The sequence below is a fragment of the Macadamia integrifolia genome, chromosome 14 (genome assembly GCF_013358625.1).
Source record: "Macadamia integrifolia cultivar HAES 741 chromosome 14, SCU_Mint_v3, whole genome shotgun sequence".
In the NCBI taxonomy this organism is placed as follows: domain Eukaryota; kingdom Viridiplantae; phylum Streptophyta; class Magnoliopsida; order Proteales; family Proteaceae; genus Macadamia; species Macadamia integrifolia.
The window spans coordinates 20,246,494-20,264,201 of NC_056570.1; the positions used below are offsets into that span (position 1 = coordinate 20,246,494).

Consider the following 17,708-nt stretch of genomic DNA (forward strand, 5'->3'; position numbering starts at 1 on the left):
TTTCTTCCTTGTGGAGATCTAGTTTACTTTCTTTGTCAGGGAGATCGAAGTAATTTTCCAATAATGAATGAGGGAAAAAATTCCCCAGATACCAATATACTACCACCCTCTAATATGGATTTTTTTTCGCTCCTTAATTGATCATGTAGATCCCATGTGAATAATAACATTTTCCATACCACCATCACGTGGCTTGGGAGATTCCCCCTCATAATGGCATCGTGAAATACCTCAATCAAGGTATCTGCAGGGAGAATCCACTTGCTAGTACCCAAACGGCCAAAATTGTTTCCAATACAGCTCGCAAGTGCTAATTCCTGCAGGCTGTGTTGCAAAATAACTACTATACAAGAAAACAAAGCTACTGAGTTCAATATAAAAAATTGGTGGACAAAAAACAAATTAAGAATAACTGATCACATTTTTATAGGAGGGAAAACAAAGACTTATTGACTTATATTTCATCTATATATTCTACACCAAAAAGCCTCAGGGAAACCAATCTCGTTTTGAACTTCCACCAAACTATACTACAATGCTGTAGGCAGTAAGAGCAAGCTCATGGGATTCGCTGTTACACACCTCTTCTCTGTTTGCAGCATCTCTCAAGCCTTTTTCTGACTTGAACTGCCCAAACCAGTAACAAAATATATGATGGTTTTCAGCCAATCATAAAAGGGTTCATCATCCAATGTCAGAAGCTAGATGTCTTATTTGAATTTCATCAGTTTCATTTCCTATCATATACCCTTCTGGAGCAATATTCTGTTTCTTCCTTTGTTGATGGAAGGCCAGGCTCAAGGGTTTTGGTTGTATCATTCAGAAAGGAGAAATAAATCAGATTTTATGGCTATGCAATGGATCCACTACTAATCAAGAGCAGCTTTGTTTCTTCTCCCAGTTATTGGCTTTGGCAAGCCATCAAATATTGGTCTGGCGATAGTGACCGCTGATAAAGCCTGTAAGTCTGTCTTCAAACTCCACTTCGAAGTGGGCCAGATGGATGAGGAGTTACTGTTGTCCTGGTCCTGCAAGTTGGAAGTGCTTGATGATTTCCGTACTCCAGAAGACCCAACAGCTATGACAGAGTCCCCCAGGCCGACAGGAACCGGGAACAACCAACCTGAATCAGCATCAGCTGCAAGATTTGTTCGGCTACCAGATTTTGGCCTCAGAGCTAGACCCCTTCCAGCTGTTGTTGAGAACCCACTGCCACCACTATTATCCTCCTTCAACAACATTTCTGGGGTGTGAGAAGCAGAGTCATTTTCAGCTTTCTGCCGCCTGCGGACAGACTTATCATTTGACCTCTCAGCCTCAAGATCCCCAGCTTCCACAACAGGCACATCCAACGGTTCACCATTCTCTGGCAAGAAACCATTAACTAAACTCCGGCACTTCCGATGGAGGCCAGAAGACAAGTCAGAAAGTGATGAGGATTTGGGCAGATCATCTTCCAAATAACGAGCACTGTCTGTTTTGTAAACAGTCATCTCTGTTTCTGCTACACCATTTTTGCTTGAATGTTTAAGCCCATAGTAGCCCTGTAAAGTGCTCATGGCTGGAGAAACCTTGTGTTGAGTGGATTTCAACCTTAGAGACTGGATAGATTCCAACACATCAGAATGCCGGCGTGATGGAATTTGTCCACTAACTTTCTGGCTGCAAAAGTTACACAATAAGCCACAATGAAGCCTTTGATACGATCCAATTCTGAGTGAGAATCATTCCAAAGGCAAGATAATAATAAATAACACTTTAAACACCAGTGATGCAGTTAACAGAAGTTGTCTGCTAAATTATGTTTCATTTGGGATTACGGTAGCTCAATTTGTCCTACCTTACAAACATTATGCCAAGGTTTTAAACACTATACTCAACATGGTTTCGTTTGAAAAATTATCTTTCTAAAACAAGCCCTTGAGAATGTGCAGTTACACCATTGGAGAAAATGTTTGTTCTGCTCAAAGCATTATACTGACTGAATAATCAATGTAGCAAGCAGTTAAACAGAGTGAGAACAGATTAACCAAATAAAGGGAGAAAGAGATCAAAGTTGAGTGAAAAAGCCCAGATTATCCACCATGATGAACAACCTGTGGCATACTCCACGTCAGATACAAGCTGTCTGTTTTATTTAGAGGTATCTTGATTCACTAAAATATAGTTCTTGCTATTATTAATAAGGAAAATCCTTCTGCACCAAGTTGGTTGTAACCACATTTTTTCCCTTGCCCACAGAAAAAACACAATGTTTTAAGATGGGGACAATATTGTAATCAAACTTGGAAATTTGCGACCACTTCCAAAAATTCAGATTCCATCCTATAATCAAAACAAGGTTAGTTATGTAATTTCTCCACTTTGCTCCTATGGCTATGAAGGAGCAGCCACATCTTCTTCCTTCAGTCTTATCCATTCTCTCCCTTCTTCCCCTATTTCTCTCAGCTGAATTCCCCTCATCCATCACCAAAGCCAAGGAATATTTCAGCTTCACATTCTGTCTCCATCTTCGGCAGACAAGGTAAATGCAGAGGAAGAGCAGGACAACCAAGATGACTGAATAAATGGCACTAGAGCCTTGCATTATTTTGCAGACTCCCAGCATCTTTGCAGTAGTCTCTTCACTGAAGAGTCCACCGTACCTTGGTGCCTTCCAAGAAGTCCACTACCGTAGTAACAGTAGGGGCATTGTTGGCCTATCACTGCGTTGAAATTGCCGGGGAAATGGGAGCTGATCGGAATCAGGTAGTAAGGGTTGTCAAATCTGCAATTATGCTGTACACCCACTCATAGTTGTCATGCATTTGGGTGATGTATCTATTTGTTTAATTAATTTTTGTAGTGTGCCTCAATGTCTTTACCTTTCATCTCCCCAAATCAAGTTCACTTGCAAGATCAGAACAACCAAAGCAGCTCCAAGAATCCGAGCAATAACAACTGCATCGACAATCTGGTTCCTCTCCTTGTTTATCCCAACAGAAATCACAACCATCAGATATTTGTTCCAATCCTTCACAATCTCAGAGCTAGCCCACCAATACTCCGCATTGATATCCAAGTAGGGATGATAAACCAACCTGTCTGGTTGTTTCTAGAACTCCACTTACTCACTTGCCTCCTCATCACTAGGTTCAAAGCCCAGTGGTAGAACAGAGTTGCCCTCACAGTCGACGACCCAATGAACATGGTTTCGGCCAAAGAGGAAGTAAAGGATCAAGAGTGAAACATGCCTTCAAAACTCCATGCAAAGAGAATAGAAAGAAAAAAAAATCCCAGAATTTTGGGTACCTCGAGTTGTTGGCAAAGAAATTGCTTGCATTCTTCTTTAAAGACTTCTTGGGTGGTGAAAGGATGAGAGAATGATGAGAGGTTGAAAGAAAGTTGCCAAACTGAGATGGTACATTGATGTACAAGAGCTTGTGTGACTGGATCTTTGACTTGGCAATGTGTGTGTGTGTGTGTGAAAGAGAGAGAGAGAGAGAGAGAGAGAGAGAGTTGAAACTGAAATAGCTTGAGAGTGAGACCTGAGAACTAAGCTAGAGAGGAAAGCAGTAATGTCGGCTTTAATACAGAAGGCGGACAGCTTCTCAAGTCTACTCCGAAAGGTATGGTCTCCAGCTACTCAACACCACACAATCAAGAGTGGTGCCATGGCTGAGATGAAGTACAGATTCATGGTCAAAGTGGTGAGATCAACAGAAGCCTTGCAGCAGCAAGTCAATGGCAGAGCGCCAGAGCCACTAATGAAAACAGCTTCTCAGCCATTAGGTTGTCGACACATTTAGCAGCTTGAAATGCTCGACGGCAAGAATTCTGATGTAGTGGAAGAACAATCTTCATCTAATTATGTTACTTTACATGTTAATCTTCTGCATTCAAACGAGATTATAGTTTTCTTTTTCCTTTGCATAGGTTTTGCTTCCATAGATGGTGACTTCCAAATCCTGGCTGTTGGTTCTTGTAGGCATGGCTCTCGTCATTGAAGAGGGCATCCCTGGAGAATGCGACCGCCGCCCAAATGTTAAGAGGACCTGATCCGGGCTCACTGAAGAGAGGAGGGACCCGGGGTGCATGAGATTCAGCATTAAAGCTAATTTTATGTGAATGCCAACCCCCATTCTACCCTCTAACCACAGTTGGCACATCACCATAGTTGTCATGGCGTCGCCAAGGCGGCGATTTGGCGTCCTGGCGGAAAAATAAGTTCATGGTAGTGTTACGTTTTATGTGACTCACAAATGGAGGTCGCCATTGGCTGATAGGCGTCTCTATGGCACCGCCATAGACGCCAGGTCACGCCTGATTCACTAGGCGGTCGATTTTTTGTAAAATGCAGTGTGATTTTGATAGGGCTATGTTGATTTTTGATGATTTGATGTTGCTTAATATTGGTTTTATATGTTATAGGGTATATATTGTAGGCTTGCAGCATGCTAAATAACTTTAGAAAATAAGGGAAATAAAAAAAATTGCATACTAAATAGCTTTAGAAAATAGGAAAAATAAAAAATAACACATGGGCGATTTGACCGCCATGAAAACACCATAACGGGCAATTCATCACCAAATCGATTAGCCACCCCTCCACAGCCTTGGATCGATTTGACGTCGTGACAACTATGCACATCACCAAGGTGAGGCAAGGCATTAGAGGGCTACCTAAGTGCTTAGGCGACAAGGCGCCCTTAAGGCGAACAAGACGACTAAGCATTATTTTTTATTTTCACTTTTTTCTAACATTATTTAGTATGCTATACATACCTTATATCATCAAAAATCAATATTAAGCCACATCAAGTTATCAAAAATCAACATTAAGCTACATCAACTCATCAAAGATCAACATTACGTGTCATTAAGTCATAAAAATCAACATTTAGAAAAATGCTCTTGTTCTATAATAAGTTTTATTAGTCAAATGATATCATTTTTACATGCAACTTTTTGTATTAGGCATAGCACAAAACCAGCTTTCCAACAAGTCTAAGGGCCCGTTTGATAACGTTTCAAGAAACGCGTTTCTGCAGTTTCTGTTTCCAGAAACAGCAGAAACGGAGCAAAAAGCGTTTGATAAAACTGTTTCATTTCACTTATTTTTAGAAACATAAATATAAATTTTTACTTATTTATGGTTCAAGAAACGACCCAGGCGAAACAAGTTCAACTTGTTTCACCGTTTCTGGAAATGTTTCACCGTTTCTGGAAACGACTTGTGGCAATTCTTTCACTGGTTACCATCGACTTCTAAAAACATGACTTATCAAACACATTCAATTCCGTTTCTGTTTCTAGAAACGGAAATTTATGTTTCTGTCGTTTCTTGAAACAGAAACGGCAGAAACGTTATCAAACGGGCCCTAAGATTACTTAAATATGAGTTGTAATGACAAAGTTATATTCCGTTCAAACTTATTTTAAAGTGCGTGAATGTTGTTAAAATTGCCTAAATGAAAATAATTTTAACGACATCAAAACAAAAGATTATTTTAATGGACTTTTGAGTTTTAGCAATGTTTTACCATGATAAGATTTATAAAATTTTTAGAATTGAGGAAAACCCCAACATTTGAAAATCGAAAATCACCCCTGCAACCAAAAATCAAGTTTTTGTTCTTAGACTAGGGGTTAGGCGACAAGGCGCCCTTAAGGCGAACAAAGCGATTAAGTGTTATTTTTTATTTTCACTTTTTTCTAACATTATTTAGTATGCTAAATATACCTTGTATCATCAAAAATCAATATTAAGCCACATCAAGTCATCTAAAATCAATATTAAGTTACAACTCATCAAAGATCAACATTACATCACATTAAGTCATAAAAAATCAACATCTAGAAAAATGCTCTTGTTCTATAATAAGTTTTATTAGTCAAATGATTTCATTTTTACATGAGACTTTTTGTATTAGGCATAGCACAAAACCAGCTTTCCAACAAGTCTAAGATTACTTAAATCTAAGTTGTAATGACAAAGTTATGTTCCGGTCAAACTTATTTTAAAGTGTGAGAATGCTGTTAAAATCGCCTAAATGAAAATAATTTTAAAGACATCAAAACAAAAAATAATTTTACCGGACCTTTGAGTTTTAGCAATGTTTTATCATGATAAGATTTATAAAATATTTAAAATTGAGAAAAACCCCAAAATTTGAAAGTCGAAAATACCCCTACAATCAAAAATCCAAATTTTGTTCTTGGACTAGGGGTTGACTTTTTATCCTTTTGGAATTTAAATTTGACTATTTTTATTGGATTCAAATAGGGAAATATTTGCTTATTTATGAATAATATCTTAACTAAAATTTTACTTAAATGATATTTGACATAAATAAGTCCAAAAATATAAGGCGACATGCAGTTCAATAAGGCGACAATCGTCTAGGACCCAGGCAAACCGCCTGGACGCCAAGGCAGCACCTGGACAACTATGCCTCCAAACCCCATGGATCTTTAGTCATTTTAGGCACTATATCTAATTTTATGCGAAAATACATCTTTTTGTGTTGAGCGGGGGGAAAAAAGTTAGGTTAAAAGTTTTGCTTGGCTACAAACAGACAAACCCATAAATGTCCATGCATCCATTAACAAATTCTAATCAAAATACAAAATGTCTTTCCAATTGAACCAAAAAAATACCTAGGTAAAATTCCAAAATACATGGAAAAAAGAAATTGAAAGAATAGGACATACCAATCGCCGGCGTTGATTGAATATTTTCTAGGCCATGTATGATAACAACAAGAATTCAAGGCATAAGGGATAGACAAATTCAATGCTTCATTAGTTTACTCTACAAATAGTATATTAATAGACAAGTTCGCAATTGCTGATTTTCATGAGCTTTGATTGAAGAGCATATGGATCTAAGGATCCAAATATAGTTACAATGATCAATGTTGGTAAGGAATAGAGAGGGGGAGATCTGTTAGAACAGTTCCTCATAAGTTTCTTTCAGGGATCTATTCTGTAACAATTGTTAGCTTTAAGAGAAAGGAAATCTACTTCAGCCTTACAGAATACAAACAGCCACGGTTACGATCCATAATTTATCAAAATGGTCATTCATATCCTTCATATTCATGCTCTGAGAAGGGGATTGAACAATAGCATTATAAAAGCCATCATATCTAAGCAAAAGTTAAATCTTGGTCCAATTTCTTTTTATCTCTTTATGAAATACTTCTGCGATTGAATAGCAATTATCTGGACCCCATGAAATATACTGAAATGGGAAGATTGAAAAAAATAAAAAGCAATATCCTAGTCATTGATATATATATATATATATATATTGGAAAAAAAAAACTGAATTTCATTAGAGGTGAAGCCATTATGATTAAATAAATTAACAAAGGACAGACAACTTCAATAAGTATTACCTGAAGACTAAGCATGCACATATTTCAGAAAAGATAACAAAAATGCACAAAAGATGCTAAAAGCATGGCATGCTCACAAGTTACAAGTGGGAAATTTACAAATTTTCATGGTCAGCAGACATTGATGAAGTCAATCACTTGACTGTCATCATTCTTCAATCCATCTTATGCTTTTGATTATCTTAGAAGCCAACAGCAAGGATTATCCATTGAAATTTCTCTAAAGACCTAGGTTCTCTCTTATGTTTTGTCAATAACTGGAACATTTTTTATCTATCAAAATCATAACCCGAACATTTTTTCTTTCTCTAAATTGCTTTTTCAAATTCTTTGTTCTCCAGAACCAAAAGCTTTCTTGAAAAAGGAGGGGGGGGGGGGGGGAGGGAGAACTTTAAGAGCTTGGTCAAATGTTTAAACACTTCAAGTGATGATATCACAGAAGATCCAGATCCAGAAACCATCTTTTTACTAATGTAATTGATAGAGTTTTATATGAAAAAATACACTCATTTATAGTGTATCCTGAGTTTCTAGGAAGATTTTTTCAATTATTTTGTTCAAGGTGGTCAAACTAAAGCCTCTCATTTAGAAACTAAGGACAAGACTTGGCCATTACAATATGACTTTCAGAATTGTGAATGGCCATTTTCCTTGAGATTTTCATATTCTTGTTATCGTGGTAAGAAATTCATGGTTACAGAACATAGCAATCAACAGGATTCATGGTTAGAGTCTTATAGATAGGAAAGGAGAAACTTACTCTCATTTGAAATTAGTATGTAAATATTCATTGCATTTGCCAATTCAGAAACCTTACATATCCACAGAGAAAAAAGTTGTGGAAGTGGATAAGAAACAAACAGGAAAGAATCAGAAAATAAGAATTTCCAGATCAGCATTCATGAAGAAATCGTTATTACGAATAAGTTAGAGAGCATGAATAACAATGCATAGTAAGCAAAAAGTATGAGAATAGTTTGTTACCAAAAAAAAAAAAGTATGAGAATAGCAATACCCTGGGGTAGCTGAACCATTTGCTAGACTGGAAGATGGTGGATGCCTTCCTGGTAATGGTATTTGCAGGGACTTGAGAGCGAACATTTGAAGATCCGTTACCAAGTTATTCATTCTTTTAATGTCTGCCACCTAGAACACAAAATAGTTGTATCAAAGGGACAAATAAAGACAAATAAGCCATCAAATTATCTTAGAATAGCCTATCTCTGAAATTCCAACATCAACAATTGCAAAAGAGGATAGGAGTCATGTACGGAGTGTACAAGGCTCCCGCCACTGCAGGGTCTGGGGAGGGTCATAATGTATGCAGCCTTATCCCCACTTTGTGGAGAGGCTGTTTCTCTACTCGAACCCGGTCGCAATGGAGCAACCTTACCATTGCACCGCGATCGCAAAAGAGAAAGCATGAAATTTTACAAAGGCTAAACCTTAACCAATATGCTAATTGAAAGCAACAAGAGTTGTGCAATGGTGCAGCCTCACATTTATCTGCAGCAATCAATGTATGACCATTAATCAGATGCCCCCACTTCATGGTTCAAGTCACCCAGAAAATATACCTACTGGATGAAACCTAAACTGAAGCAAAAGATGATGTTCTTCCCCAGATTACCTTTTCTCAATGTCTTATTAATAACTCCTAATAAGATTATCTTATAAAATAAATAAAAACTGTTTCAACTAAAGTAATGCCTTTTTTTGGAATTTCAATCGATGAATGCTTTTTTCTGAAATAAAATTATTTTTGCATAAAGGTCTGAATTTTTAGAACTGCATTCTACTTAGTACGACAAACATTAAGATTAAAACAAGATATGAGCTACAAGAACTTGAAATCATGAAAGAAATCGACCAAACAAAATTGTTTCGGTCCAAAAGTCCTCCTTCACTTCAAAGTAATGAATTTCTAGAACTCCACTCAGTTCGAATAATTACATAAGCTTACATTGACAAGAAACCAGAGAACAAAACGACTCAAACAATCAGAATACTTAGTGGGTTGTGATTATTATTATTTTACCTCGACGCCATACTTAATCGCCACGCCTGCAAGTGTATCAAACTTTGATACGTGATGTTCGATATAGTTAAGGCCACCGATGGAGGTCGAAGGCGTTGACGTAGAAGAAGAAGAAGAAGAAGATGCAGGGAACAAAAGCAAATTAGTAGACATTGTCGCCTGATCGTTCTCCCTGCTTTCACGCACTCGATCTAACGCAAACTGGTGATTTCCATTACCATTTCTATTGTCACGAATTTTACCGAACGGCATCTCAAACAACTCTAACCAAAAATCACCCTAAATCCTGCCAACCCAAAAGAACTCTCGTCATATCCTCGTTTCTAACCCTCGAAAACCAAAAGAATTTCAAATTCCAACAAAATTCTCTCTCTTCCCACACAGATCCGGCAATGCCACACCAAAATCCAATAAGAATTCACGAAAAACCCACCAGTGATGGGAGCAAGAAAAACGGAATTCCAACGTATTCACATGTATAAGAGATTAAAAGAGAGAAAACCCGCAAGGTAAGAGAGAAGGGGTGAGAGGGTTTTTAAGATCTTCGTCTCCCCGTATCGGATTTGGATTTTAATCTCTTCTTTGCTGTGGAATTCTGCTTTGAAAAGGTTTCTTCCGCTGTTCAAACAACTATAGCCACGAACGAAAAGGACCAATTAGAACAGATTTGCAGAGAGAGAGATTAATAATTAGAGTTGACGCGTTTTATGTTCGCAATGGACACGTGTTGAAATTAAAAGAATATGAGCTGAGTTCCGTCGGCGTAACTGGTGTCCAAACCTAATTCGAACCCACCAAAACCGATAAAAAAAATCGGGTCGAACCAAATCGATCATTATTGAATTAGTTTTGGGCTGGGATATGTTGGGATTGAACAAAAACCAGATCAAATCAAAATCGATCAATAACTAAACCAAAATCAATCCTAATAAAACTAATTATAAAAAGTGATTATGAGGTTATTAATTGGTGAATTGATCATCTACTTTTTATAGTATTAGTGCGAATATTTTTTGTTAAAAGAGGAACTATTACAAATTAATGAATATGAAAATTTATTTGTAATATGTAATTGTTAAATGGAAAGGAAACAGAGGATCAAGAATTATCTCGATGTAGCTTTCCTCACAGCGAAATGAATCAGGTTGCACCACGTGTCGATCCGCACGAAGAGTAATGAATGAAGGATTGCGGATCTCGTTAGGCAATATTCCACCCTCCAAATCTAAGGATTGAAATGGAGATCCTTGGAGACACACTCTTAACGAGAGAGAGAGAGAGAGAGAGAGAGAGAGAGCTCTTGAGATTAGGTAAAAAAATCTTGCATTGCTGTGGCCAAACCCTCTTATTTATAGAGATTGACCAACTAGGTTTCCTAACCTTAGTGGGTCTATAATTACCCCAAGTGGACAACCCACAAAGCATCGGGTCAGGACCCAGTCTAATCTAATTCAATTAACATCTCTCACTCTCCCACGCAGGGTGGACAAACTCAATTGTCCGTTCTAAAAGTCTCTCTACCATAGATGTCTTATCATACAGGAAATGTAGTGTGCGACCTAACGAGATAGTATGAATGTGAGAATGCTATATCAAGCTTTCATCTAATCAACATAGCACATAGCTCACAAAATAATCTGGGCTATCCTAAACAATCAAATTACACCAAATTCAGCACTCTCAATCGCTCACGATGAGTGAGCTAACCCCCAAATAAGCAATGCACTCATAGAGACGTCGAAACACAAATACAACAAGTCACCAAGGTAATGAGCCACAAAACAAGGGTGCAACTTCGAATAGTTTTCCGTAAGCCCACATGTCAATCTAATTACTTCCAACTGTTTTTCCAATCGTGTCCTTCTGGACAGCATCATCCATAATCCTAAGATGCAAGTCAAAGTAGCGTCATTGGGCATTCTCTTCATGACATGATCTTAAGTAGAGGGTATCCAAATGATCAACTCAGTTTGATCCAAGTGGCTCACACAGTGAAGAATAAGGGATCCATTCAATCACTCTCACAAATGATCGTAACAAACCACATAAAGTATGAAATGTATCCTATGGTGCAACTCCCACTAAGGTGGGTATGTCACTCATAATAAAAAAGAACATCATACAAGTCTAGGTTAAGTTGCACTTTCATGCACTTAACCTGAGTCAATCAACCCAGTCGCCCCCTTGGTGCCTGCCTAAATTCTCATACTCGGCTATAAGTAGGCTACACTGAGACATAGGATCTCTGTGTTCGACTATAGAAATGTCTCATCTTAGCTTTAACTAAGGCGTCACTTAACTAAAAAATTGTCTGTTAATCTTGCTCACTATATTTAAACGCTAAGGTAAATTTGGCTCATCTTGCTCGCTATTTTCAAGTGCCAAGGTGAATCACCCTTGTGATTGGGTCGATTCATGCCTGGTAACATATTTACAAAATAAAATGTGTGTACACGTAAATCACCCTAAAGAATTATATGTCTCATATATAAATCAAAGAGTGATAACAATAATGTCTAAAAAAAAATGTCAAAACTCAAAATATAAATCCCAACTAAGTCCCAGATTCCTAACATGAGTAAAGAAAATGTCTCGAACAATAGACTTAGTCAATGGATCAGCCACCATGCTACTCGTGGAGATATGCTTCAAGATAACTTCCCCTTGTACAACCATTTCTCGAATGTAGTGATATCTTATTTTTATGTGTTTGGCTTTCCTATAGAACTTGATGACCTTAACGAATGCCAAAGCTATCATACTATTACAATGTACAAGCATTGCATCTCCTAAATGAGTGGTAATGCCAAGGCACTATAGGAACCTCCTCAGTCAAACGGCCTCCTAAATGGCCACCGAGTATGTGTGTACTCAGACTTCGTCGTGGATAGGGCGATGTAGGTCTGCTATTTGCTAACCCAAGATACAACCCCACCTCCTAGGATAAATGCATATCCCTAAGGAGATTTGCGCTCATCTTTATCACTAGCCCAATCAACATCACTGTAATCTCTTAATCTCAAATCTGAACCACTGTAGGTGAGGTTGAGATCAGTGGTCCCACAAAGGTATCAAAAGATTCTTTTCACTACCTGCCAATGACTTGCTTCTGGGTTACTCTGGTAAAGACTAACCATGCCAACTACGAAGCATATATTTGGATGCGTGCAAATCATGGCGTACATCTGTCGGAGGTCAAAGGTCGTGCTCTATTCGCTACCCCCATGGTTGTCGCATCCTCACTCGAAGACACATGGGGTCCACCTAGGGTTAGGGCCTATGACCTGCGACGTGAGCCTGATCCATAGGGACGGACCCTAGATCCACTCGATTTGGTCTAGAGATTAGGGCAAGAGCCAGGTTATGAAATTGGGAAGGTGTTAGGCAACCACTTCACCCGGTTGAACCGGTCTTCCTATTAGATGCTGATTTTTGAATATTCCCCTTCTAAGTCCTAACCCACATGCATGACTATGCTATTAATATATAATACTATACACATGCTATTTTAATGAAGGAAATTACCTAACCTCGACCCTTGTTCTGGGTCAATAGGGGACAAACCCTGATTGATGCTTCAGTGGCTCTAATGAAGATCCCTGGCTCAGACGGGATTAACCTCGGTTACTTGCTTCTCTCCTTCAGGAAATTTGGCCTCTGGTAGCACTTCAACCTCTAGCGCACTCCTCCAGGGTGGGAGGTGGAGGAATTTCCTCACCCCACTCTTCCCTTCTTCTCCCACTTCTTATTCTCTTATCTCTCTCTTATTTCTTCTCTCTCTTTTCTCTCTTTTTCTCCCTTTCTTCTTCTTTTCTCTGGGCCCTCCTCTATGGAGAGGAGGACACTATTTTATATGTGTCAACTCCTCCCTTTTATGGGTCTGTCCAAAATAGCCATGGGTCTGCCATCCAAAAATGGCAGGATCCCACGAGCCAGGCTAAAATCCTTCCAAAAGTGAATTTTTTCACATTTTAAATACACAAAACATTCCTTATTTATTTGAAATTGGTAGGTCAGTCAAAATTTTGGCGGACTCATTACAAAAGAAAAAAATCTTTTTTTTCCCTTATTTTTCCATTTTTTATTTTTACTTCCAAATTTGGTAAGAATCTTGGCTAGCCCGTGGACAGATCTGGTAGGCCCACAAAAAAATGGTGGGCCCAGGAAAACTAGGTCTCAATCAGGTCTATTAGTCCTCGTTCCTACTCCCGGGAGCAATTCCAGGAGATCCAATGGTCTAATTTTTACGTGCGATATATCATCAGAATCAGCTTTTCGAGCACTATCCAATGGTGTCGTTTCGAGCGCCTTATTTGCTCATAAAGATTGAAAACAGCAAACGGGGGTCTTCTGCCCTTTTACCAGTAGAGAGTTTTTTTAAAAATCCTTATTCATGCTGCTCCCGCACCATTGGAGAGTACTTAGAATTAATTCGTCAATATATAACATGTTAGTATTAGGGATTGAATTAAGGTTTCGGGTTGGATTCGGGCCACTGTCGGGTTCAAGATTAAATTAGGGTTTAGGGTCATTGCCGGGTTAGGGATTGAATTAGGGTTTAGGGTTGATTCTCGAGTCACTATCGTTATCTGGATCATCACCAAAGGCCTAGATTCCCTTTCGATATGAAGTATGAACCTTGATCGTTCCATGTATATTATCACTATCAGGGTGAGTGACAAAATTGGGTGTCTGCCCCTCTTTAGCTGAGGCCTGTGCTAAGGCTGAAGGGCAAAGAAATGATCTCTCCAAATTTTTTCACCATGAGCATTTATTGCCGCCATCATGCTTAATGATGGCAGAGGTGCAAATGCGCAAAATCGGGCAAATAATTCATCAATAAATTTCTTAAATTGGTTAAATCATCGATTAATCAAGAAATTAATAAGACCCTATCTAGGAAATTTAACTAGAGAAGTCGGAAGCTTACTTATGTTGCAGCATGACACTTATTGATCTAAACTGCCAAGATGCTAGTACATAATAATTCAACTTATAAAAGGTCTTCCAAATGGTACTCTGGTTTTATTAAATAGGTAAACCACCGAGCCAAAAGGGGTTCTAGAATGGCATCCCAATTAAATCAAACTGAAAAACCACAGTAATCAAGTTACACATGACCAACTTCGATGTGATTCTACGGATGGACTGGTTGGCCGCTTACAAATCCAGTGTGCTATGTATAGAGAAGATGATTATCTTCAGACCCCGTGATGAAGAAGAGTTCACCTTTGTGGGAGATAAACCCAAGAAACACAAGAAGATCATTGTATCGACTCTCCAGATGAAGAAGCTATCAGATCAAGGGTGTCAGGGCCACTTAGCATCTATAATAGATACTAAGATAGAGGTCAGACCATTGACCAAGTTAGATGTGGTAAGGGAGTTTCTCGATGTATTTTTGGATGATTTAATAAGATTGCCGCCTGACCGAGGGACAAAGGTTGTGATAGACTTACTCCTATGGTCGGTACCTGTGTCAAAAGCCTCATATCGTATGGCCCCCACAAAGTTGAAGGAACTATAAGTACAATTGCAAGATCTTTTGAAAAAATGATTCATTAGACCTAGTGCATCCACTTGGGGAGCACCAATATTGTTCGTCAAAAAGAAGGATGGAAGTATGAGGTTGTGTAATTGATTACCAGGAGCTTAACAAGCTAACCATCAAGAATCGCTGTCCTTTGCCAAGGATTGATGATCTTTTTGATCAGTTGCAGGGTGCTAAATTTTTTTTTAAGATTGACTTTAGATTGGGCTACCATCAGCTCAATTAAGGGGAGTGATGTCAGCAATACAGCTTTTAGATCTCGGTATGGACATTACAATTTCTTGGTAATGTCTTTTGGATTGACCAATGCACCAGCTGCATTTATATAATTAATGAATCGGGTATTCCAGGATGTTTTGGACAAGTTTGTAATTATGTTCATTGATGACATCTTGGTATATTCCAAGAGTGCAGAGGATCATGTCGTCCACCTAAGACTAGTACTGCAACGTTTGAGAGAGAAGCAACTCTATACTAAGTTTAGCAAGTGTGAGTTCTGACTTTCAAAAGTGGCATTCCTAAGTCATTGTCTCAGCTAAGGGTATAGAGGTTAACCCAAAAAAAGTAAAGGCAATCTAGAGCAGGACACTCCTAAGATTGTGGCAGACATTTGTAGTTTTCTTAGATTGGTCGGGTACTATAGAAGGTTTATTGAGAACTTCTCCCATATTTCGGCACCACTGACCCGACTTACACGGAAGGATGTGAAATTTGAGTGGTTTGATGCATGTGAGAAGAGTTTTTGAGAGCTAAGACAAAGATTGGTATCAGCTGCAATCCTGACTATTCCAACCAGTAAAGCTGTTATGGTTGTGTACAATGATGCATCAAAACTAGGTTTGGGTTATGTTCTAATGTAGGATGGGAAAGTTATTACTTATGCATCCCATCAGTTGAAGGACTATGAGAAGAACTACCCTACCTATGATTTGAAATTGGTAGCCTTGATTTTTACTTTGAAAATTTGGTGGCACTACTTGTATGGTTAGAAGAGTGAGATATACAATGACCATAAGAGCCTTAAGTACTTCTTCACCCAGAAAGAACTCAACATGAGAGAGAGATGTTGATTAGAATTGATGAAGGATTATAACTGTACTATCCACTACCATCTAGGAAAGGCTAACGTAGTAGTCGGTGCACTTAGTAAGAAATCTTAGACCCAGACTTTTGCTTCATTAACCATCAATGAATGTCTGATTGAAAAGGCCAGGAAATTGGATTTTGAACTACTAGTTGAAGGTGTTACCTTGTCACTATTGGCATTGGTGGTGTAGCCTAGCTTAGTGAATAGGATCACTACAGCTCAGATTACTGATGCAAATTTGTAGAAATTGATAACTGACATCAAGGAAGAGAAACAGAAGGACCAAGACTTCTCCTTGACTGATGAGGTAATCCTCAAGTTTAAGAGAAGATTATGTGTGCCTGATGATAGTGACTTGAGAAATACTAACTTGAAAGAAGCACACAACTCTCCATACTCTATTCATTCCGGTAACACCAAGATGTACAAGGACCTAAAATGTTCCTACTGATGGAAGGGAATGAAAAATGATGTAGCCACTCATGTATCTAGGTGCCTCACTTACTAACAAGTCAAGGCAGAGAGATAGAGACCCCATTGGTTACTATAGTCACTACTTATTTTGAAATGGAAGTGGGAGAACATCACCATGGATTTTGTTACAGGATTACCCCGCACTAATAAGGCCATAGATACTATTTGGGTAGTTTTTTTTCTGCTTGACCAAAGTAGCTTATTTTATTCTAATGAAAGTTATCTTTCCCATTGAAAAGCTAGCCAAGTTGTATATTGACAAAGTTATCTGTTTTCATGGTGTACTAGTTAGCATTATCTCTGATTGGGATCCTAAATTTACTCCTAAGTTCTCAGGATTGGTGCAAAAGGCTATGGGTACACAGCTGAACTTCAGTACGGTATTTCATCACAAACCGATGGATAATCAGAAAGGACTGTTAAGACTTTGGAGGACATGCTCCAAGCATGTGCTCTCGATATTAGATATAATTAGGTTGAACATGTATCACTTATCGAGTTCTCCTACAATAACATCTATCAAGCCACCATCTATGTCTCCATTTAAAGCACAGTGTGGTAGGAAATTTTGAAATCCTCTCTATTGGGATGAAGTTGGTGAGCGGCATACTTGATATATGACACTAGTGAGAAGGTGGGTGTGATCAGAGAGAGGATTAAAGCAGCTCAGTCCAGACATAAGATTTATGTGGATGTCAGAAGGAAAGATTTGGAATTTGAAATGGGAGATAAAGTGTTCTTCCAGATCTCCTTGATTAAAGGGGTGATGTAGTTCTGCAAAAAAAGAAAATTGAGTCCTAGGTTCAAGGAACCATATGAAGTGTTGGCACGGATAGGGTTGGTAGCCTATAGGATAGTTCTACCACTAGAGTTGGATGGTACAGATGATGTCTTCCATGTGTCAATGTTGAGGAAATGTATACCCAAACCAACTCACGTCTTGACTTACATACCACGTGAACTAGACGAAGATTTTTCCTACATAAAGTATCCTGAGCAAATTGTCGATCAAAAGGGTCATTGTCACACCCTGTTCACATAGAACCGGACCGGTGACCGGGTTAACACCGGTTAACCCAAACCTGCCAGGATCATCTGATACAGTACCTAACCACAGCATACACACAACTAAGATAAACGTTCAAAAGTTCAGCGGAAGACTTAATTTACCTGTAA

General features: G+C 38.5%; 1 protein-coding gene across 1 annotated transcript; it reads right to left on the bottom strand.

The window, feature by feature from the left end:
- Nucleotides 1–402: 402 nt before the first annotated feature.
- LOC122061909 lies at nucleotides 403–10,095 on the bottom strand. The gene is made up of 3 exons (XM_042625460.1): nucleotides 9,421–10,095; nucleotides 8,398–8,528; nucleotides 403–1,662 (listed from the first exon to the last, which is right to left on the bottom strand). Exons 1-3 carry the CDS (start codon nucleotides 9,670–9,672, stop codon nucleotides 870–872), a joined length of 1,176 nt encoding a protein of 391 aa, XP_042481394.1. The 5' UTR covers nucleotides 9,673–10,095; the 3' UTR covers nucleotides 403–869.
- Between the last annotated feature and the right edge of the window lie 7,613 nt (nucleotides 10,096–17,708).